This window comes from Melospiza georgiana, chromosome 20 (assembly GCF_028018845.1).
Source record: "Melospiza georgiana isolate bMelGeo1 chromosome 20, bMelGeo1.pri, whole genome shotgun sequence".
In the NCBI taxonomy this organism is placed as follows: Eukaryota; Metazoa; Chordata; class Aves; order Passeriformes; family Passerellidae; genus Melospiza; species Melospiza georgiana.
In genome coordinates, this window is record NC_080449.1 from 3,124,424 (window position 1) to 3,147,633 (window position 23,210).

General features: G+C 50.6%; 1 protein-coding gene across 4 annotated transcripts in view; it reads left to right on the forward strand.

The window, feature by feature from the left end:
- Positions 1 to 7,184: 7,184 nt before the first annotated feature.
- NSMF (NMDA receptor synaptonuclear signaling and neuronal migration factor) overlaps positions 7,185 to 23,210 on the forward strand; it is a 45,436-nt gene continuing 29,410 nt past the window's right edge. For all 4 annotated transcript variants that reach the window (XM_058038400.1, XM_058038402.1, XM_058038398.1 and 1 more), the window contains exons 1-2: positions 7,185 to 7,325; positions 15,857 to 15,918. In XM_058038400.1, coding sequence (XP_057894383.1) covers positions 7,219 to 7,325; positions 15,857 to 15,918 — 169 coding nt within the window. In that variant the 5' untranslated portion in view covers positions 7,185 to 7,218. The remainder of the gene's footprint in view (positions 7,326 to 15,856; positions 15,919 to 23,210) is intronic.

Consider the following 23,210-nt stretch of genomic DNA (forward strand, 5'->3'; position numbering starts at 1 on the left):
CTGAGTCCTTGCTGAGCCAGCCTGCGAGGTCAGTGCAGGTGAGGAGGCAGCTCTGGTATTGGAAAAAGGCTCCCAATATTCCCAGTTAGATTGTGCCTGGGCCAGTCTGACCCTCGCTGCTGGGCCAAAGGCAGCAACTGCGGTGTATCACCCCAGAGATACCTTGGCTTGCTGGAGATTGCAGCTGGGCACTGAACAAGTCCAGGCTTGTTAGAAACCCCGTTTACCTCAGGAGGAATGGCTTCAGGCGATGGTGAAGAGAAAAAGGAGAGGATTCTGCTGGAGGGTTTAATGTCCAGAGGTTTATTCCATGGTTACAGAGGTCTGAACGTGAGCAACTGCTCCAACAGAACCTCGGCCGCATGGTCTGATCACCTTTTTAAGCTCAGGGACAGGGGGAGGGGAGGTACAGGTGAGCCACCAACCAGGTGAGAGGGGCAGGGTCTCAGGGGAAGGTGACACCCAGACAGGCCAATGACCTCTGGACATAGGGGCATCCTTTGAACTTGACCAAGCACACGAGGCCTTGCTGGAATGTTAAGCCTGATTGACAGGACTCACTCAGCATGGGGGCAAGGGGGAAGGGAGAGAGGTATAGGCACACCTGGGAGGTGATCTGGAAGGCCAAAATGGGACATTACAGCCCACCACAACACTCTGGGCTGGGATTTGAGGAACACACAGGTGTGTGTGCCTGGGAAAGGCCCTCATGCCCAGCAGCTCTCTGCCCCCCCAGCCAGACAGGCTGCTGCTCTCACCCCAGGACAGTGTACCCACCCTCAAATCCCCCCAGGCTACCGCTGTGCATGGGAAGTAAGCCCCCAAGACCTTTTTCAAGGTTTTTTCCCAAATTTGGGATAAAAATCTCTGCTTTTCCCTATCCTCCTCCCACAGCTGAGCACAGAGCCTCCCTTCCAAATCTCCAGTTTGGGAAGGCTGCTCTGGCTTGCAGTGCCAGGACCTTGCTGCCTTGTGCAGGACCGGACAGATGTTAAACACTATCTGACCTCTTCATAGTGCTGGCAAAATTAGAGAACTTGGGAAAATGCAGTTGCTGAGGAGGAAAGAGGAGAGGGTTTAATGTTTGAGCACAGCTCACCCTGTGCTCAGGGTCCCAGTGGGCTGAGTTCCCCTCCCAGCTGGGACATGTCACGTACAGAAGGCAGGGCTGAAAGGCTGTACCCAGCCATGGCAATCACTGATTAGGTGTTTCACTAAAAATAGCTGGGGGTGAGCTGGCCAGCATGGGGTCTGAGTGCCCTGCATCCCAGCTGGTTCAGAGCTGCTCACCCAGGGATTTGAACTACCTTGGGTTTGAACAAGATTTGCTGATGCCAAATGCTTGGCCATGTAAGAACAGCTCTATGCAAATGGATCCACTCAAAGGAAAACCGTAATTCTTGACAAACTCCAACTTGTTAGCTATTGATTTTGCTTCAGTGATATATGGCCTCATTTTAATTATACCAGTGTTGGGTAAGTTATTTTCTTACAGCTCCTCATTCGAGTGAAGTTCAGACTTGATTAATTTAACAGCAACATCTTGAAGGGACTAAAGTGGCCAAGCAGGAAGGTGGAAAGGTGATATTTGAGCGACCTTCTGGCACCCAGGAGACCTTGAGATTCCCAGGCACTTGGCCATAACTACTGTCCTCAAACCCTTTTCCAGTGCTGTGTGAATAAACCCCATCAGCTCCCTCCACCTCAGTGTTGTAGGTTTATCACCATCTCTCAGGGCTGCTGTGCCTTGTCAAAAGAGCTTAACTAGAGCAGTGTTTAAGGACAGTGGGCACACCAGTTTGTCTTCTCTTTTCAGTCTTTGTGCTTTGCCCCTTCAGTAGGAACACACTCAGGCCAGTTTTTTGGTGCAGAGAAATGGGAGCAGAAGGCAAGAGGCTGCAAAACACCCCTGCCCTGTCCTGTGTGCGTCACTCCTGTGGCCTGAGCACATCATGTTCCTGGGGAAGCACCTGCAGCTTGGCTTAAGCTGTGGTGATGTGAGCCCTGGGAAGTGTCTGTGGGGAGGGGTCCCACAACTCCCTTGGCACTGCCGACCCTGGTGCTCTGCCCTTCCCTGGGTGACTGACTGTGCTCTCTGCAGGCACCACAAACAGTCCTGGGCTCAATCTGGAGCACAGGAACTGCAGTCATCTCACATGGGCCATTAAACACCCCCTTCATCCTGGTTTTATGCTTACCACGCTGCTGAGTCCCTTCCCTTCTCCCGGGTTTATAGTCCCACCAAAGCCAGGAGCCAGCATGAGGCACAAATGGATCTGGGCTGGGCAGGATGATATTCAACTGAACCTGGAAGAAAAATAGGATATTTCTGAGGATAAAGATCAGTGCACAGTCCAGTGCTGGAGGAGTTGGGATTGTTTTCATGCTGTCTTTATCTTTGTAATTATCTCCTCTGGATGTCCTGAACCTACTGCTTAGTTATTCACTATCACGAGGTCTTTGTATAATTCTTCAGTGTCTCATGTATTTATGACCCTGAATGCCTTAACATCAGCTGCAAGCTTTGTCGCTCCTTTTTTTTCCCCAATTAATTTTCAAGATTATTTCTGAAAAAGCTGAAGTGAGCAGAGCCCTGCCCAGGTCCCTGTGGGGCTTCTTTCCAGTCCTCCCTCCATTCAGGAGCTTGCCTACTGAGAGCTGCTCTTTGGGAATCTTTTAACCAGGTATTTATTTATTTCAAGTATTTTCTGTTAATCCCATGGTAGCTGCATTCCTGTAAGAAACTCGTGTGACAGACCTTTTGGAAACCCAAGCAGACTACACCTCACACTTATTTACCCCTCTAAAGAACTGTAATGCCTTTATCAAACATTCATTTTTTTTTCCAGGAAAATCAACTTTCTTCCCAGTATTTCAAATGTATCCAACTCTGCACTAATGAGCTTCTTAGTGACAATTTCACTTTGCCCAGGAGGGAACCTCAGACTTTAGGGTGCATCTTAACCCCAAACCCTTTGCATCTGTCACCTTGAAGCTCTCAGACAGTGAGGCTGTTACACACAGTGATTACATGCTACAACTAAGTAATTAAACTGTTTCACCTCTGAGCTCTCACTGGGCACTTAGGTGAACCATCTCAGCCTGGTGCATTTGCACTCTCCAGTTTGGCTATTTATTCCTCAACTTCTTCTGCTGACACTTGAACATGAGCCAAATCCAATGTCACGTCCATATAAAGATGACTTTTGGCACAGGAACATCTCCAAGCTTTTCCTCACTGACTACAGATGCAAAATATTCATTGTTTTTCTGTTCTGACCTTATCTCCTACGAATGCTTCTCTTGCACCATAGCCAACTTCTGACTCTCCAGCTTGACGTGCTTGAAGAAGTATTTATTATTGTTTCTCTTTTGCAGGTTGCTGCTGTGACTGGTTTTGGCTTGCCTTATTTCTCCTTTTTTTTTGCATTTAAATTGTCAGGATACACAGTTTTTGCTCGTTTAGACAAAAATTACATTTATAAATATAAAAAGAATGGTTCCTTAAAGTCTGAGTGTCAGAATCTGATACCTAGACCTAATAGGTTTGAGGTTCTGGGTTTTTTACGGGACAGAGATGTGCTGTTTGGTTTGCCAGGGTGCAGAGACACCAGATTTTCAAGTGTGATGCATTTCTCTGGACAAAACCCATGACTGGTTGGGATGGACTTTGCCTGGCTTGGACATCAGGGCATTGCACCTTCCCTGGTGGAAGGAGGGAACATCCTCTGGCCAGCTGTGGTTCTTGTGGAAGGTGTTTTGGGGTGAGATCCCCGGGGAGCCCCACGGGCGGGGGTTTGGGGCTGGGGTGGAGGGCTGTGAGGCTCCCAGCCCCCTCGGCCCGTTTGCTGTGTGCGTGTCTGGAGGCCCTGTTGCCATGGAGAAGCCGTGGGAACTGTGCCTGCCTGCCTTGCCTGCCTTGTTCCTAGCACCAAGCAAAGGCATCGCTCCAGCTGTGAGGGGCCCCCTGGCCGCCTCCTCTCCTGGGGTAACCCACACCCCTAAATGCCTGGGATAAACCCAGGGCCAGGCAGGAAACCCTAAAGGAAGGCAGGGAAGAAGCAAAAGCAAGAGGGGAATCTGCAGGGATGGTTCCTGGGGTGCTGTGGAGTCGTGGGCTGGGCATTTCTCCAGGGCACACAGCCCAACATGGGAAATTCCCAGTGGATCTATGGGAACCTTTCCCTGTGAGAGTGGTGCAGCCCTGGGACATGGACCAGAGCAGGGTTTGCATCTCCATCCTTGGAGGTGCTCAAAACGCACTGGGCCAAGCTCAGAGTGAGCCCTGCTCTGGGCTGGAGCCTCCCCAGCCTCGGAGAGGGAGACCTTGCTGGGGAACGGGCAAGGCAGAGTTTGAGGGCGCGAGGCAGAGCAGTCTGACCATGGGATGAAGATGGAGGCATCCATCTGGATGCTTTTTAATTCTGGGAATTGATAGCACTGGGCACGGCTTCATGGAGACTGGGGCTGCTTGCATGACTCCAGTTCTCTACAAGTGGTTTTTTATTTAATTTGCTCATTCAAAACAGATGGATTTTTTTATCCTTTTCTGTTGTAGGAACTCTTTCGTGACATGACTGTACAACAAAAAATAGGGTGGGGGGAAGTCATGAGTAGAAATTTAATTGGAGTCATGTTCTGGGGGAAAAAAAATCCGATTTATTTGGGTTGGGTTTTGTTTTGTACATGAAAAATGTCACTGTGAGCAACTTTGGGGTGCTTCCAGGTAGATCTGGTGGGAATTGTGTCATGGATAGAGCAGACCTGCCTGTCAGTTTGGAGAGTGAGTTATATTTTTAAGGAACAGCATTTGCCTCAATTGGCAAAATATTTAAACATAGAAATAAAGACCATTTCCCCCATCTAGTTTACATAAAGGGGAAAAAAGGGTTGGGAAACACAGATTTACCTTATTTGTCAAGTATTTCCATGTCTTTATTGTGCACATGTCACTTTTTCTGCTCACAGCTTGGGCCTCAGCAAAGATACAGCTCTGAAAATTTGTTATTCATAGTGAATTGTTCAGATTGTGATAAAATTCTGCTTGGTGAGGCATTTGTATCCTGCTCCTTGTGTCCACAGAAACCAGGGGAATTGGGTACCTTCTTCATCTTTTTTCCTCTCTATAGAAATTATTTTTCAGTGGGTAGGTTAATAGACCAAATAGACTTAATTTGTTCAAATCCTATTATATTTTCTTGCAGGTTTTATGTTGGAGTCTATGGAGAGAGAGGATTGAAGCTTTTCCCCAGCTTTTGGTCTCTTCATGCTGAAGGACAGTGAAACATGAGCTTGTGCTACAGTCCTTCCTCAGGTACACACAGGACAAGGTGTGCCTGTCACTCCTTCCTTCAGCTGCCTCCTTTCACAAAACCTGTAGGAATTTTAATTATCTATAAACCTTCTACCCCTCTGTCCAATATTATTGAATGAGTGGCTCTGAGTTTCTGGGTTTCCTGCACGTGCCTGCAGAGTCAGGGGGACAATCCAACTGCTTTTTCTGTATGTATTTTGAATAATATGCAAGAATTTGCTGCCCCGGTCACTCAGGTATCCTGAAAGTAGATTTATAAAATACTTTCCCACGGAAAAACATTTTTCCAAACCCCCCTAGGGATCGAAACCTACACCCCTGAAATTGATCTGGAGGCTGGAACCCCTCTGCTGTGAAGAAAGGCTGGAGGAGCTGGGAATGTTCAGATTCAGAAGGCTCTGGGGAGACCTTCTTGCAGCCTTTATATATTGAAAGGAGGATTATAAGGAAGATGGTGGGAGAATTTTTATCAGGGCCAGGATAAGAGGCAAAGGAATAGATTTAGACTGTGTGATAGGAAGAAAATTTTTATTATCAGGGTGGGCAGGCCCTGGCACAGGGTGCCCAGAGCAGCTGTGGCTGCCCCTGGATCCCTGGCAGTGCCCAAGGCCAGGCTGGGCAGGGCTGGGAGCACCTGGGACAGTGGGAGGTGTCCCTGCCATGGCATGGATGGAGTAAGTGATCTATGAAGGTACCTTCCAAGCCAAGCAGTTCTGAGACTGTGTGAATTGAAAATCCTCTAAGGCTGGGCTGACTGACAAACCCTTTTGTTGGGTTTGTTTTCAAGCACTCGATGATCTCAAGGCAGGTGTTTGCTCTGGCAGGTGACACTGGACATGAGGGGGTTTCTGAGCACCCATCTCCCCCTCATGGCTGTGCTGCCTCCAGTGCTGCTGCTCTGGGACAACAGCAGAGAGCAGTGACCTGCTCAGGGGACAAAGCCAGCAGTGTTTGTGTCAATCCTTCAGAGCTGTCGTGTCCAAAACCCAACAGTCTGACCTTCGTGACCGTGTCCACCCCATGAGCAGAGGGATGCAGCTGCCCTGCTGTGGAAAATAAACCATGTGTGAAATCTTTCAGCCTATCTGTCAAAGGCAGGCTGCAGTTTTGTGTCAAAATGACTGATTTTTTTGCAGGTTGCATGTCTACTTCCTGACAGGAGCCTGGAAGGAGATACCCCTGGGCCTCCCCTTGCAGCCGTGTCTGACGGCCGCTGGCTGGATATTCCCCTCAGGCAGAACCAGGGAATCACGGAGCATCCCGAGCTGGAAGGGACCCACCGGGATCACCCAGCCCTGCACAGAAACCCCAGCAGCCCCACCCTGGGCACCCCTGGCAGCGCTGCCCAAAGGCTCCTGGAGCTCTGGCAGCCTCGGGGCCGTGCCCATTCCCTGGGCAGCCTGGGCAGTGCCAGCACCCTCTGGGGGCAGAGCCTTGCCCTGAGCTCCAGCCTGAGCTGCCCTGGCCCAGCCCCAGCCGTGCCCTGGCTCCTGTCCCTGGCCCAGAGCAGAGATCGGAGCTGTCCCTCGGGAGGAGCCGCAGCCCCCTGAGGTGTCCCTGGGCCTCTCCCTCCTCCCGCCGCAGCCACACACTCCCCATGCGGGGGTCCCGCGGCCCCTGAGGCGGGGCCGGCGCCCCCTCCCCGGCCATGATGTCAGGCGGGCGGAGGAGGTGCCGCTGGCCAAATATAGCGGCGCTTCCCGGGCGGCGGGGCGGGCTCGTCCCTCCTTCTCTCCCTCCCTCCCTCCCTGCCTCCTGCCGCAGTCAATGGGGCGGCAGCGGCCGCGGCGGAGCGCAGCGCGGGCCGGGGCCGCGGGCCGGGGGCCGGCATGGCGGGGCTCTGAGGCGGCGCGGCGGCGAGGGGCGGCGGCGCGCCCCGGCATGGGCAGCCGCGGGGCCCGGCGATGAGCGCTCCCCCGGCCGCGACCCCCCGCGCGAATATGGGCACAGCCGTGTCCAAAAGGAAGACGCTCAGGAACGAGGCCATGTCGTCCGTGGCGGCCAAAGTGAGGTGGGTGCCCGGGGCGCGGCGGGCGGTGCCTCGGGGGGCCCCGCGGTGCCGGCACCCTGCTCGCCCCCGGCCGCCTCGGGGGTCGTGCCGGGCTGGAGGGAGCCCCGAGACCCTCGGGACGAGCCCAGGTACCGGTGCGGGCACGACGCGGGGCTTGGGTCCCAGGGCCGTCCCGGGGCTGGGAGTGGCAGCTCCCGGCGGGTCCCTGTCGCTGGCTGCCCCGATCGATGCCCCCAAAGCAGCCGCACACTCGCGGGTGGCAGCGGGCGGCCGTGCCACCCTTGCACCCCGCCGACCCTCAGCCTCTGGAGGGGTGACTGTGTCCAGAGGCGTCCCCGCCATCGGCCCGGCCACAGCACCCGCAGGGCTTTATTTGCTGGGTCGGCAAAGAGCGTGTCAGAAGTGGATTTGTCAGGGATGGATCTTTATAATCGTCGGGAATTCGGAAGCGCGGTCAGCGTGCCCGGTGGTTTCTCCTCTGCTGAAATGCCGTGCGCGTGTCCGAGGGCAAAGTCAGCAGCCTCCTTCAAGGGGTCTCCTCCTTTGAATGGAAAAACTGCTCTGTGAAAATCTGCACCCGCCGCGTCTGCCCTCCCCGGCAGCGTCCCAAACCACTACATGGACCAGTTAGGGGGTTTGGGTTCTATATTGTGCCTGTTCTGGTTTTGTATTGCTTGTCCTGCGGTGTAGTATTTCACTCACTGCCTGATCCCAGTGCTTTTCAGTATCAAGCATGGGAGATCCGAGAAAATATTTGCTGCTTAGTGGTACTTAGGTTTAAAAAGCTGTCAGAGTTGAGCTCTGCCTTAGTGCCCTTTCCCAGGTGAAAGACCCTTCTCCCATGCTGCAGTGCAAGTGTCACAGCAGTCATCCGGTCACTGTTTGGGGGCATTGGCGCAGCTTTTTAGCTGCTCCTTCAGCACAGCTCTGCCAGGGAGTAGGTCTGTCACTGTCTCTGCTTCAGCTAGACTGGCTCTTTGCTGCTGGCGAAAAATTGGGAGAAATTAAACTTTTCAGCTGCATTATGTAACACCTTCTTTGTGTTGTTAGACAAAATTGCGTTAGAATAACCTGGAGTCGTGTGTAGAACTCAATCCGTGTTGCTGAAAGATCTCAGTCACCTCTCTCTGTAACTCAACATTACTGCATCTCTGCTGTGCTCAGAGGAAAGAGAAGTCTTAAGGCTTGAAGTGAAGAGATGAAAAGCTTGTACCTTGCCATCTGTTTGAGTTGTAAAGAAATCCATCCTTCAAACTCTGGAGTATCTCGAGGGAAACCTCTCCAGGCAGAGCCTGCAACTTCTCCCCACGTTTTGTTGCACCCTGTCCATAACCAGTAATGAAAACACAAATGCTTTCCATGGCATTCAGAGATTTGGAAGTGGGATTCTTTGTGGTGATGTCAGCCAGGTGCGTATACAGAAATGGCACGCAAAGCACCATAAGTGCTGTGGTGGGGTTCTGGGAGTGGGATTAGGCAGTCACACAAACAACACACTCAGTAATTGGGAGGATTTCAAATGGTGGTGTGGGTGTTTGGGAGCGACTAATGTGTTTTGAACATAATGACTTGTTAGCCTACACCAGGGTGGGCAGATGCTGCTCAGGTTCTATCAGCTGTGTGGAGTCCAGGAGGTGCCTCGGGGGTTCTGGTTTGCTCCATACCTGCTGACAGCTGCAGGTACAGGTTTGTGGGAGCTCTGTGGTGTCTCTGTGCAGTAAGGTGGTTTGACCAGAAAAGTTATGAGTGGGTTTGGGCTGGGGGACATAATGCCCTTGAGGAGTGTCTGGTCACACAGGCCACGGCACAGGACAGGTGCTTTTATGCGTCTCCCTGTTGGTGGCCATGGTGGAAATTCCTGGTCCAAAAATCATTTGAGAAGGTCGGTGAATGTGCAGAGGGGCTCCCTGCAGAGCCTCTTTGCATGGAGAAGGTGCTGGTGGTGACAGGTGCTGTCCATGTGCCTCCATCCTGCTGCTCCAGGCACGGCTCAGTCCCTGCTCCCGTGGGCTCTGTCATGCTCAGAATTCCTACAGAATTCCTCAGAATTCCATGACCCACCTGCTGAAAGGTTTCCTGGAGCACATCACACACAGCTGCTCTGCTCTGCCCTGGGTTCTGCTCCCTGTATCTCCTGCATCCTCATCTACAGCAAGGACTCTGTAGGACACTGGGTAAGGCTACAGAGAGACTGTTCTGTCCATCCCACAAGGGCTGGGCACTTGGGTCACCTGTGTGGGTAGCACTGCTGCAATGGTCATGTGCCCTGTGGGTGTAGGCAGCTGGGGGATCCTGGGATTGCTTCTCTGCATCTTCTGGGCTCTGTCCTGTTCATATATGTCATGACTTCTCTTTAGAGAAAAATCATCTCCTGGAATTCTGCTGCAAGTCCAAGTGACCATGGTGTGTATTTCTTACGTGTGGCTGGAGTGTGTGTGCGCGCTTGGCTGTTTCACTGAGCAAGGAGCAGGGCTTGTTTGCTGGTGTGAGTAATGGGATCCAGGCAGGAGGTGCAGGCTCCCTAGATTGTTAAATTAAAATCTCTGCAGAGCCACTCAGGGGAGTTTTATGTCCCAGGAGCATTAATTAAGCAGCTTGTTGTGTGCTGGGTCTTTTAAGTAGCTCCTCACAAACTAAGGGCACAATTGCTCTGTGCCAAGGCTGTGCAGAGCACCCACGGTGCTGCTGACTTCGGTCTCTGTGGTGTCTCCTCCTGGGGGAATTGCAGCGCCCTGCACGCCCAGGGAGGGCTGTGCTTGGTGCTGCTGCTGCTTTGGTCTCCTGTGAAGGGTTTGGATGTGAGATCTCCCTGCCAGGAGGGTTTGTTCCCTCCCTGTGTGTGCTTTTATTGCCCTGCAGCTCCTGGCCCCCAGTGCTGAAGGCAGGGCTGACGCAGTTGTCCTTGAGCGGTGACCTTGGTGCTGCCCCTCTGCTGACAGCCTCTCCAGGGCCCGCTGTGCCCGTCTGACCTGTGCTCCTTGGCTTCCTCACAGCTTTTCCAAGGGTGCAGATGAACCAGAGCCCTTCAGAAATGGGCTTTCATTGCCCCATGTCCCTTGACACCTGCAGGAAAACACTGGCACCCCAAATGAGGCAGTAAAGCGGATGTTTTCCTGCAGCTCTGCTTTGTATTGTGCTGGCCTACAGCTGTTGTTTGGAAGAGCATGATGGAGAGAGCAAACAGACATGAGGCTTTTGCTGGGTGTTCCAGAACCATCTCTTCTTGCAGTGGTTAGCACAGGAAATATTTGAATTGGGAGTGTGGTTTGTCTTGCCCAGTTCCATGACCTTGGCATCTGGTCCAGGATAGCTCACAGAGGGATAAGAATTTGGTCTCACTCCCTCTCTTCCTGCCTCGAGAGGGATGAAGAGTGGCTTTGAACACAGCATTAGTGAAAGGGTGGATTTTTCATTGATGAAATGCAGAGGTAAGTGACCATGTACCTTATCCCAGGCTTCTTGCTGCGTGAGTGATTTTTGGCTTAGCTTGGGGTTCTTCATGGAGTCTAGATTCTTCTTTTCTGCTTGTGAATTATCTGAGGAGTGATATGAGCTGTCTCTTTGATTGCCTTTCTTTTAATTTCTGCTGCTCTTCCTCTCTTCTCCTGTCCAAAATTCATGATCATAAATTACTCCAGTACTGTGGAGCCTCTAAGACCCATTGCTGACATCCAGTCTCCCGTTATTGAGTGTGAGAATTTTGAAATGAAAATTTTTCAGCTACCATTTCTCTACATAGAAATTTTAGAAAACTAATTTTTGTCAGGGTATTGTTACTATTAGGCTTAAATAACGTAGGTGTCACCAGTCTTTAGTGACTGAGCTGTTAACTGTGGCTGTGCTGGAGGTGTTCCCTTCTCTGCTTGGTGACAAGAGCAGGATTGCTGCTGTAGGAGGATGTAGGTCCTGATGATGCAGGTCTCTTTTCTCCTGTATGCCTGAGATGCAGCACTGTCAGATGCTGTCACAACAGATTCCTGCTGCAACTTCTCTGGGCATTACTTCTGAAGGAGCATGAGAAGGTGGTGGGTGTTCTTTATTTTTCCATGTAATACTCCTGAAAGTCCAGGTTTTGCTTAGCTTGCTGCTAAATGGAGTTATCTGAGGTCTTTCCTGTATCTCTGAGTGTTTCAATCTGCATTTCTTCACTCTGCAAGTGTCAGTTTGGTGGATAAATTTATGTGCATCAGTTTCTCGTAGCTGCTCGTGTGCAGCAAGGCCCCTTTTATCCTGTTGATGTGATTATTTCAGAGACATGAAGGCCATTCTGTGCTTATTACATTGTAATTGAGATCTTTGTTATTTGGCGGCTTTGCTCCTTCGAGCAAATCTCTGTCTAGACTGTCTGTGCCTCTTCACAGTTCTCTTCCAGACCTGATCCCAGCTCTGACATCTGAGGCACGGTGAGTACTGGAAAATGCCCCAGAAGGGCAGCTGCCTTTGCTGCCTGTGTTGTGCTGCCCCATCCATCCCTCCTTCCCTCCCTGGAGCCTTTCTGATGGAATTCTGAAGGAAATGCTGCTGTTGTCTGAGGCTTGTCTGTGCTGGTTATGCTTAGCAGCACAGTGTGCTAGAGCCCTGGTCCCTGCTTGATGTCCTTTTGTTAAATCTAGCTGTGCTGACTGTGTGACATGCAGGTCTGCTCTGCCACTAGAATGAAAACCTCTCTCCAGATGAGTCAGGGCTAAACTTGTCCTGCCATCAGCTGATCACCTCTCAGTGCTACCTGCTCATTGGTATGCAGCTTTTGCAGTGTCATACACTCAGGGTTATAGCTCACGGGCCCATAGAGCTGTGAGGCACCTTGTATTCATCTCATTTATGTGAAACAAGTTTTTATTTTCCATCTCTTGCTCTTAAATTATCCCAAGGTGTCTCTGCTCAGAGCCCAGTTGAAGGGGTTTATGTCCGGTGCTGTCCAGTGGTGTGAGGGGGCTTGAACTCCATTGGCAGTGATAGTGGAGGCAGAGCTGAGCTGAGGAAAAGTCTGATTGTGTGGCTTGTGGTAACAGATAAAAGAGAGAGAAAAGAATAGGATGAATAGAACAGCTGCCATCTGTTTGAATTGTGCTCTGGCTTTACCGCGATCACGCCGATGGGATAGCGAGGAGAGCGGAGCAATGGCACAGTGACAATGGCACAGTGACAATGGCACAGTGACAATCCAGGTGAGTGCTGCTGAGCTGAGGGGACTCTGAGGGCAGGGGAGGAGCACAGAAGGCTTGGCAAGGGGCAGTGGCCTTAGGAGCAGGTGTGGCCATCAGAGTCCCCTTGGCAAAGGGCAGTGCAGGCATCTGCGGGGGATCTGCTGAGGCACAGCCAGGGAGGAGCTGATGGGAAGCAGGAGTGCAGAAGGGAACCACTGAGATAATAGGCACAATAATTAGTGAGAAATTTCGGGTGTAATTGGCTGGAAACCCCCTGGTGCAGGCTGTGCTGTGTTCACCAGGGCTGGGGAGCTGTGCCCACGTGTCCATGTTTGTTTGCTCTTGGGTTGGCCTGAAGGGTCTGGGAGCCATGGGGTGGAACAGGCAGGACAGAGCTGCAGGGAGCAATGCTTTTGAGCAGTGCCCAGCTGTGCTTCTGACCTGCACAAGAGCTCTGAGTATGGCCTCATCTCTGGGTGTGACCTGTTCTCTAGGAGCTCTGGCACCTGGGGTTGTACCCTCCTCTGCCTGGGGAAACGAGAGTGAGGTCAGAGACTCTGCAGCACCTTCCAGCTTGAGCTCTCACTGAGTGACACCTTTCACCATGGAACACGATGGGCTGGAGGGCAGCAGTGCTTCTCTGCCTCTGTCTTAGCTGGTTATCAGTTTTGGTCTTAGGAAATGCTTTGTACTGCTTTTTTGAGCTTGTGGTTTGCAAGTTAAAGGTGAAATCTTGGTTCAGATTTTCAGACAGACAAAACAGCTTCGGGCACTGGCAAAGAGATGAATGGAGACAATGACAGATGAATTTGGAGCTCGTGGAGCTTTTGAACTAGTTACAGATTCATCATCATATTTCAGCATTTTTTGTGTAAATCACCATGTTCTCTCACTGATAATTTACCTGAGAACTTGCTTGCTGTTATTTTTTCTGCTGATGCAAAAGAGAAGCTTCAAGGTTTTTCCCAATGGCCTGAATGTGTGCCCATTTGTGAATGGTGTTGGTGGTGCCTTGCAAAGACAGACATTTCCATGGGAAGCCTTGGAGTCCCAGAAGTTTTGGTGGAAGAGATCTTGGAATCTCATGCCCAGCCATCTTATTAAAGCCATGGTGGTGTGCAGGATCAGCCGTAGCTTTGGCTGAGCTTTAACCAGCTCTGAGATGGAGGACAGGAGCAGCGCAGGAATTTGCTTGCAGCTGAGTAGCCTAATGTTAAAATCATAAACTGTTAAGGTTAGAAAAGACCTCCAAGGTCAATGAGCCCAACTGCAAACCAAACCCTGCCACATCTACCACTAAACCATGTCCCCAAGTGCCACATCCCCACTTCCAGGGATTTTGACTCAACCATTTCCATGGAGCAGCCACACTCCAGTTTCCAACTTTGCATTTGTGTGTTGCTCCAGGGTCAAGCCTTACTCTGCCTGGGCAGAAAGGTTGAGGGTGCCAGGAACATCCACGAGGTGCTTCTCCTCCTGGATGGGTGAACCATGATGGTCTCCATAGTGGGGATTGTGGGCTGGTTGTAGGGGTCCCTAAGTGACAGAGCCTCCTTGTGACCACCTCTGGGGGTGTTGGGCACTGAGGGGGACAGTTTGGGCAGCTGCCACCCCAAGCCAGTGTCTAAAGGTACAGCCTGGAGCTGGACATGTAAGAATCCAAAAATAGGGAAAACCTAGCATTATCTGTTAGTATGAAAAGATAGAAAAGCTTAAACCTTTCTTCTTGCACAGCTCCAGCTGTGCTGCTCCAAAGCATTTTGCATTTGACTGTGCTGAAATTTAGTCCCGGAGAGATTAAATTACTCTTTCTTCATTGTTCATATTGATCCTGTGTTGCTGGCTGTGGAAGACAAATGGACTTCCCACTCCTTCCAGCCCAAGTCACTCTGGGAAGTGCTTTGGAGCCTTGTTAACCTTTTCTCCTCTGGGAGGTGGTGCATAAAAGCAGTGGGGAAGATCCTGCCTACACAAGCTGGGACATGCAAAGCAGAAGGTGGTTTTGGAGGTCAAAGCCATTTTCCACTTAGATGTTTAATGGCCATTATGAGCCTTTTGCAGCAGCTTGAGGTGGAGACGATGTTCTGAGGCACCTCTGAAGGAGGAGGACAGTGGATGTGATGCCTTAGAGTGGAGATCTTCTCTGTTGCAGCAAATCTTGTCCTTCCCCAGGAGATGCTGCTGTGCTTAAGGGCTGAGGGTGCTCAGCTCTGGGTTTCTTGGCTTGGCTTGGCTTGCCAAGGAAGTGTGTGGCTGTTTCACCTCCCTCTTTGCCACTCTCCACCCTGGGCTGCCCAGTGGCAGCTCAGCTACAGACCTTGGAGAGATTGTTCTACAAACCTGGGGAAAAACCTGGCTCTAGTGTTGGGATGGCTGGGGAAAACCTGGCTCTAGTATTGGGATGGCTGGGAAAAACCTGTCTCTAGTATTGGGATAGCTGGGAAAAACCTGGCTCTAGTATTGGGATGGCTGGGGAAAACCTGGCTCTAGTATTGGCTCTCTTGGGTCACAGGTCTGTTAGATACAGGAGAGCAATCACAGCACCAGGACATTACAAATGCCCTGGCAGTTGGAGTCTGGAGGTTGCTGTATTCCATGCCTTGACCAAGGGTTCCTTTCCTGTGTGAGTTGCAAGGAGAAGGCTCTTCCCTGGTTGGAATATTCATAGGTTTGCTCTCTTACGTGGGCCTGAATGTGTGATAAGGGTTGAGCTTGCCCTGCTTGCTTGGTTCTTAATATATTCCAGTAAAATCTCAGTCATCCACAGGACTGGAATCCATCAGAGAAGCAGGAACTGCTTTTGTGGGAGGCTGTGGGTGACTCTCAAATAAGCTTGCCCAGTGCTCCAAATACTGACAGAGCTGGGGCTTGAGAATTCAGGGTTCAGGTAGGTAAAATGGGCATTGGCATCCACATCTGAGCTGTGATGGCTCCCAGCTGGGAGCTCTCAGGACCTGTGGGAACCTAAATGATGGTTTGGCTCCTTCCTGGGCTGCCAGGAGGGGCTTAACTCAGGGGGCTGGAGACAGTGAGTCAGTTCCTCTGTGCATCACAGGATGCAGGTGCATTTCAATTCTGTTTTTTCATTCTTATAACAGAGAAGCTAAAGGCTAAACTAGTCCTGGATTTCTAGTCCAGCTCTGTTTCCCAGTTTGGCCAGGGAAACATTGATGTTCCACCAGAACCACTGGAATCCTGGTGTGTAATGAGGAAGCCTCTGTGCTCTGGCAGTGAATTTCCATGGGTGTCACCTGAGGCTGAGGGATGGCAGCTGCAGGGGCACAGCAGTGTGTTGGTATTGAACTGTTCCTTCTTTCCTTGGCCTTTAAGCATCTCAAATCTCTCTCTTTCTCTCCCTGGCTGCCTCCTGATGCTGGGACACAGAGCGGCGAGGGCTTTTGGAGAATACCTTTCACAAAACCATCCTGAAGGCAGGAATGGCTCAGGTAAGAGAACTGATGTGCCTTGGTTATGCCCATGTGTGCCTGCACCTATGGTTAATTGCCTTAGAATGAAAATATATTTCTTTATCTGTCATGAACAGTGAGATCTCAGCAGCAGAGGCAGGAGGAGCTGCCCCCAAGGAGAAAAGGCAGTTTGGTGACCCAAGGCTTGGGTGGGCTGTGGGGATGAGTTCAGTTAGGGGACAAGTGCCCTGTCATAAATTCACCCCTGCAGCTTAGGAGAAGTTGCAGCTGGGAAATGACTGCACTGCACAAGGCTTCTGCACTGCTTTGTGACTCCTAGGTTTTGCTTTCACTGGGGTATAAAAAGCAGGTGAGTTATTTTCTGTTCACTGGTGTAAATCCTTGCTGGCAAAGGTGACATCTGGATTTATTCCAGGGGTTTGCTTCAACAGGGGTTAAACTGAGATTTGCCTAGATGAGGGCACTACATGTGCTGGCTAATGTGTCAGTATTTTCCATGTAGATATTATCCCCATCAGCTTATCATGAGTTCTGCTTGATGGGCAGGAGAGTGCAGATAAACTCACCAGACTTCTAACAGGGCTGTGTCTTCTCTGTGATGAAAGAAAATATTATGCAGGCAGTTGCAAAACCTACAGAAAATCCTGTGTAATCCACAGAAAGTCTGTGTGAAAAAGCAACAAACTGTTTAGTGCTGTTGAGCTGCTGTGCAGGGGATAAAGTTCTTAAATAGAATGTAATGTGGAGTGATGTTATCATTTTAGGTAAGCTGTGTGTGTTTAAGCCTGTACAGGAGATGCCTCTTGCTCTAGGAGCAGTCACACAGTCTTTGCAGCCAGCTGAGTCCTTTCCTTTTCTCTGGGATCTCTTCTAATGACCTTCAAGTTGTCCTTGGCTGAATTGTGCTCATGTTGTGAATGGAAAGGCTCTAAGACAATGTACTGAGGTTTTCTTGGATTCTTTTCATGAAGAACTCCAGGGACACTTTACTTACAATATTTGGTCTAAGAACAGCATGTGGAGGTAGGAAGGGAAGGGGAGAGAAAGGCTGGGGTTTGGTGCAAACCTTTTTTTTTATTGTTGTTCCTTCCATCGTGGCCATTTCTGCAGCTGCTCCTGTCTCCTGGAGTCTCTGCCAGTCCTTTTTGCAGCCCCCCACCCCAGTTTCCAACAGGAAGAAGTGTTGGCTCCTGTTTGTTTTGTAGTGCCCTTGTACCGCCTGTGGGGTCATGCTGGGGCCAGGCAGAGAATCTCTGATGGAGACAAGAGGAAATTGCAGATGTGTTCAGGTGCCTGAGGCCTGGGCAGCCCTGGGCAGATCCAGGGAGTGGGAGCCTCTCTGATGTGCATTTAAAAGCTGCTGTTTAACTCATCCTTGGGGTGCTCCTGGATTCTCTGACTGTGGGTTAGGAGAGCATGGAAATGGAGCTGATGTGACTCCTGGTTTGTGTGTCACAGCCAGGCTCCCCAGACAGCATTTCAGCCCCATCTCTGCTTGTGACATCCATGAGCTCTCCAGGGAAGCCTTTTCACCCACTGTTCCTTGGTGTATCAGCCTTGAGATTGTTTTTGAATCCAGGAGAATTTAGTTGCCACAGGCAAGAATGAAGCAGTGAGAAATACACTTGGAAATACCACAATACTTCTGGGATCCTTAAGTATTCACTTGGAAAGGAATAAAATTCCCTAGAAATTACTCTGAATTCTGAGGGAGAGGGGAGGGAAAAAAAGGAATCGTCATTTTTAAGTCATCTTCTGAAATTCTGCAATGTATAACTTAACACAGTCTGTAACACTTCTTTATAAATAACCCCAGTAGGAAGGTTGCTATCCAATAAAAAACACTGCAAGTAGAAAATCTGGCTCCGTTTAGTTCATCCCAGCAGCCTGATCCCAGGGAAGTCACATCTTTCCTTCCTGCAGGAATTCCACCTCAGGATCACTTGTTCAAGTTCTGGAGGCTTCACCTTTGGCTGGGCAGGTGCTGGAGCTGCCACCCAGTGACTCCAGGGAAGCAAAGGAAGGGCTCTGCTGCAGAAGCTGAAGGTGTAGCACAGATCCAGAGGGACCTGAATGAGCTCCAGCTCCTCAGAGAGCAGGCAGAGGCAATGTGAGCAGGGAGAAGCTGTGCAAAGCCCAGCTTTGTGCAGCCCAGCAAAGCCCTGTGATGCTGTGGTGTTGAATTCCCCCTTCCATGTGTTGGTGCTTTAGGTCCTGAAAGCTCAGTGCCCCAAAGAATCAAGTCCTCAGTGCCTGGGTGTGTCTGTCAGCTCTGAGCTGTCACCTGAGTGTTGTACCTGGTGGGACAGGCCTGTTTCTGCTGTCATAACCCCAGCTGTGCACCAGGAGCTGCCTGCACTGCCAGCACACTGAGCTGGGTTGAAGGCTCTGGCCTAAATATGACTGGAAGGAGGCAAACCTTGGTTCAGTCCAGAAAAAAATTGTTTAAGAAATGTTTAAAGTCACTGATGAATGCAGTGAGGGAAAAGAGGTGTGGATTTTGAGGAGCAGGAAGGTGGTAGAGCCAGCAGTGGGACAATGAGGGCATAGATGGAGGAGGGAAGGGCAGGATCCTCCTTTTCTGGACCCAAGAGCTAGAACCCTTCTCTCCTCCTGTGCAGGGCAGTTCTCATGCAGAAAATGAGGGGGGTGTGAATCTTTGGGATGTCAGTTATCTGCTGGTCCATCTCCTCAGCAGAGGGGTGAAGTTCTGACAGCCCAGGAGATCCATGGAGATGTGGAGGGAGATGCCAAATGTGCAGACCCTGCCCCAACTTGCTCCACTTCTGCTGCACTTTTGTCTCTGAGGATTGTCCATTTGTCCATTTCAGTTTGCCTTTTTTTTAGCTTTTTAGTCCCTTGACTCCAAGGAGAGGAAAAGATATAATGGCTTTTGTATCCCTCATAACTTCACATTCCACAGCTGATCAAAGAGCTGCTCCTTCTGTCATAACTTCTGTTTGTGGTGGCTCCTCTGGAGAGCTTGTGTGTGTGTGGCAGAATGTCTTGGAGAAACTGGGGAGTGGTAATGAAGAGCTGCAGAGGGGTTGTAGGTCAGCAGGACAGCCCAGCTGCCTTGTCCAGGGCTGAGTTATGTGCAAGGCTGTGTTTGCCTTCTGTTTTCAGTGAAAGTGCAGTGTGCATGCTCTGCCTGCTTTGCTGGGGCAGGGTGTGGAGCTGCAGAGCTGCACGAGGTACAGAGGCTTGCAGGTGTTGCAGGGTGTACCTGGGGGGAAGAAAGGTGAGGGGGAGCTCGCCTTTGTTGGTGACAGCTTCTGATTCTGCTGATGTGAGGCCCAGGAACCTCATGGCTCAGAAATGTTGTGTGACTATTCCTATACAACTCTCCTGTCTTATCCTGGAAGATGTTTTTCCCAGGTGACTGCAGAGGTGCATTTACCTCTCCTCTTTCTCAGAGGTTTTGTCAGGGATGATGACCATACAGAATTTTCTTCCCTTTGTTTCCCTTTTGGAACAGGGCAGTTCCCTGGTGGTGGGGTATGAATGCAGAGGATGGAGGGATTGTCCCTTTGGGATCACTCAGATTTTCTTTCCCCTGATCTTTAAAATATTTTGAACAATTAGAAAGAAAGGGAGGGTTGGACTCTGCTGCAGGTGACAGGATATGGATGTGTTGAGGGAGCTGCTGCCAGGATGCTGATGCATCTCCTGCTCTCTTCCTGCCTCTGTTAATTGCTGGATTATTTATGCAGGCTGGAGGTCTGGGAAGGTTCCCATGAAGAGCACTCTGCCTCGTTCAGCATTCATTCTGCCTCCAAGGCTGTGGCCAGAGTCTTTGCTGACTGTTGTAGCTTTCTGGTGCCTTTTCATGTAGAAGTGGGCGTCCCTTGGGACAGACTTAGAAGAAAGGTACAGAAAGGGATTAAAATGTGAAAGGGAAGTGTAAAAAGGCTGCAGAGAATGAAGCATGGAATAAGTAATCACTCAGTTTTACAGAGCTCGTGGAATTTTGGACATTCTCCAGCTTGGGTGTCAGAGGCCCCACACTGAGATAATGCACATTAGATTTTATCTCCATGTTCTGGAACTGTGAGAAGAAAAGGTACCAGGGCATGGGGCAGTGACATTGAGGAGGACAGCAAGCAGAGCCTTTGAGAAATTCCCCAGACAGCAGGGATCCATCCTGGTGAGCTGGGATTCAGACACAAGGATCGCGAGGGAGCTGTGGGAGGTTTTTCTTGTTACTGTTTTAATCTTGTTACTGTTTTAATCTGTTTTGCTCAGTGGGGTTATTGGGAGGGCAGCTGCTGCTGCTGGAGTGGGGGGCTGTAGGATGCAGCATGGGCTGCCTGCTGGACCAGCTGCTCTGGGCAAGCTGTGTGGGAAAGGCTTTGGAAATGAGAGAAGGAGAGATCCAATATAAAGTGTCCTTGGTGCTGCAGGGGTGATGGGCACTGGGCAGGAGCTGTGAGCCAAATTCTCCATGGCTCCTGCTAAACCAGCATGGCTACTGGTTTGCAGCAGGACAAACCAAAGGAGGCAGTTAGCTGAAACTGGAAAAGCTTATTTTTAAGCTCAAAAAAAGTAATCTTTGTGTCTTTCCTTTGTTTTTTTGCATGATGCATGATTTTTCAGTCATCAGTGTGAGTATGTGAGAAGAGGGCTTTGTGAGCTTCCCCAAGCCAAGTGGCAGTGGGGAGTGGTGGCAGGAGCAAAACCAAGGTTGTGCCTGTGCTGGGTGTGGAGCCCCCACTGGATCAGTCACTGATCTTTGAGTGTGTGTGTGTGCAGGGAGCAGCCAGGCACAGAGGAGCTTCCTGGTGCTGCCAGAAACTGGCAGGGAGTTAGAGAGACCCCAGGTGAGGCTTCATAGCTGCTTCAGGCTGAGTAACCTGTGAGCTGAGCTTCCTGTGCCACCAGCAGGTAAAGCTGCAGCTGTGCAGTGCTCTGAGAGGGACATTCCATCTCCGGGGTTTGCACTGGGGAGCTGCCAGCCCAGCCTGGTTCAGAGCAAGCACCAGGCTGGTCTTTTTCTCTAGAGATGTTTGTCCTGTCCCCAGGACAGACCCAGCAGTGCAGCTGGCCCTGCTCTCAGTCTGTCCCTGTGCTGATGAGGTGGTGGTGCCTTTTTGGGAAAAGCTGTGCTCTGGAGGGAGCTGTAGGATGGAGGACAGAGCAGGGATGTGAAATCTTATCTCTGAGGGCTTCAGGCCTCTCCTAGCCTGAGCCAGTGCAAGGATGGTGTGGGTGTCTGTGGAACTTGCTGTGGAATGTGTTGTTGGCTTGCAGAGGGAACAAAGACATAGGTCAGGGTGTTACCATGGAGATGCTGGGCCCGTGATGGAGCTGCCACTTGCTCCTTTGGGTCCTGTCTCACAGTAGCAATTTCATCTGTTCACATAAATGTTACAGGCCAGACTAAAAGGTTACTCATCTATGAGATGCCAGGTCAATGCTATCTTGAGTTTGTTTGTTTTTGAAGCCCATTTGAGCAGGGGAGACTAATTGGAACCATTTTGTCATGGTTAAGTGACCTTCTGGTTTCTCAGAGCAGCTCCCTTCCAGAAGCAGCCTTTGCCTGTTCCCTGTGCAGGTACTTGTGCACAGCTCAAGAGACACAAGGAACTGCTGGGGAGGCTCCAAAGGTGATGAGGGGTCTGGAGCATCTCTCATGTGAGGAGAGACTGCAGGAGCTGGGTCTGGTTAGTCTGGAGCAGGGTGGTCTCAGAGGGATCTGATGAGTGCACATAAACATCCCCAGGGGCTGTCAGAGGATGGTGCCAGACTCTGTTCAGTGGTGCCAGTGACAGGACAGGGAGCAGTGGCCATAAACTAAAACACAAGGAGTTCCACCTCAACATGAGGAAGGGAAAAGAGCTCTGGATCAGGTGCCCAGGGAGGGTGTGGAGTCTCCCTCTCTGGAGACATTCCAAACCCACCTGGACATGTTCCTGTGTCACCTGTTCCAGGTGACCCTGCCTTGGCAGAGACTTGGACTGGATGGTCTCCAGAGATCCCTTCCAACCCCAGCTATTCCATCTACTCATTTGTCTTTGAAGCTGCTGCATGGCTGAAATGCCACTGTGATTTTTTTTTTCTTGTTGTATTTTCCGTTTTGATATCCCTGCCTCATGCTTCAATAACTTGAACACAATTCCCATTTTTTCCCATACTATTTCTTGATCACATTTCAGCCCTGAGCCCAGCAGGGTGGGCTGCCTGTCCTGTGCCAGGGGTCACACTGTTGGGAGAACAGAGCTGGCATGGGGAAAGCTCTGCATTACATCTCTGAGAGGGAGCAGAGGAGAGCAGGACCTGCCAGCACACCTGAGGGGCAGTGATGGGCACGTGGGAGGTCTTGGAGTTGTGACTGCAGGAGAAACTTCTCAGCTGTGCCATTTGAATGGCTGTTGTGGGTTTTGCAGCTCTGGCCAGTGCTCCCCTCACTGAGGGAATCAGCTGGATTCCTCCTGGTGCAAGGTAAAAACATCATTAACTTCATTCCTACTTCTGTGAGCAAGGCCCTGTACATACACCCAAAAACTTTCTATTCATCTTCAGTGACCGTGGCAGTTCTTTGATTTAAAGTTGGAACTTACTTGTCATAAATATCAGGTCCAGAGAGTTCCAGCTGAGTAGAAACAGGGAAGAAAGGACTGTCTCTCTGAAATATTTTTTTTGCTGAGATGACAGATGTTCTTTTAATAGGGTTTATCTGGATTCCCCTTTGCCACTTTGCCTCTGATGCTGGAGCGGAGCCTTTAAATCTAAGGTGCTTTAATCATCAGTTTAGCTGCTAAACACAGGAATAAATTTGGAGCTTCTGTCTGTGCCTTGTGGCTATATGCTGCCTTGATTTATAAACTTCTCATCCCAGGGGGTCACAAGGCAGTCTGCAGCAGATAGGAGTTGGCTCCACAGCTGTGGAAGGGCATCAGTCAGTGGGGGCTGATCCCAGCGTGTTCCCTGCTCTGGAGAAATGTGGTGGCACTGAAAGGAAAATGTGCAAGGCCTTTCTCAGTTCCCTAAGTCAGAGTGAGGGCTCAAGCTAGGGTTACTCAGTGAGAAAGGATGTAGGGGATACAATATAAGTAAATAAAGGTAGTATAGAAAGTAATCTTACCCCCTAAAGAGTTGCAGCTGAGCCAATTAGAGCTTGGGAACAGGCCTGATGTTAACAGGCTGCAGCTGTAGCCATTAAGAGATGTGTTATAAAAGAGTGGATTCGTGGGAGCTGGAGTCAGTTGGCTGCTGCAAGGACAGGGAAGAGTTGGTGCCTAGAGGAGCTGCCTACTAGAAACATCAAGCAGGTATGAAACTCCAGCAATATGGAACCCTTGCAATGTAAT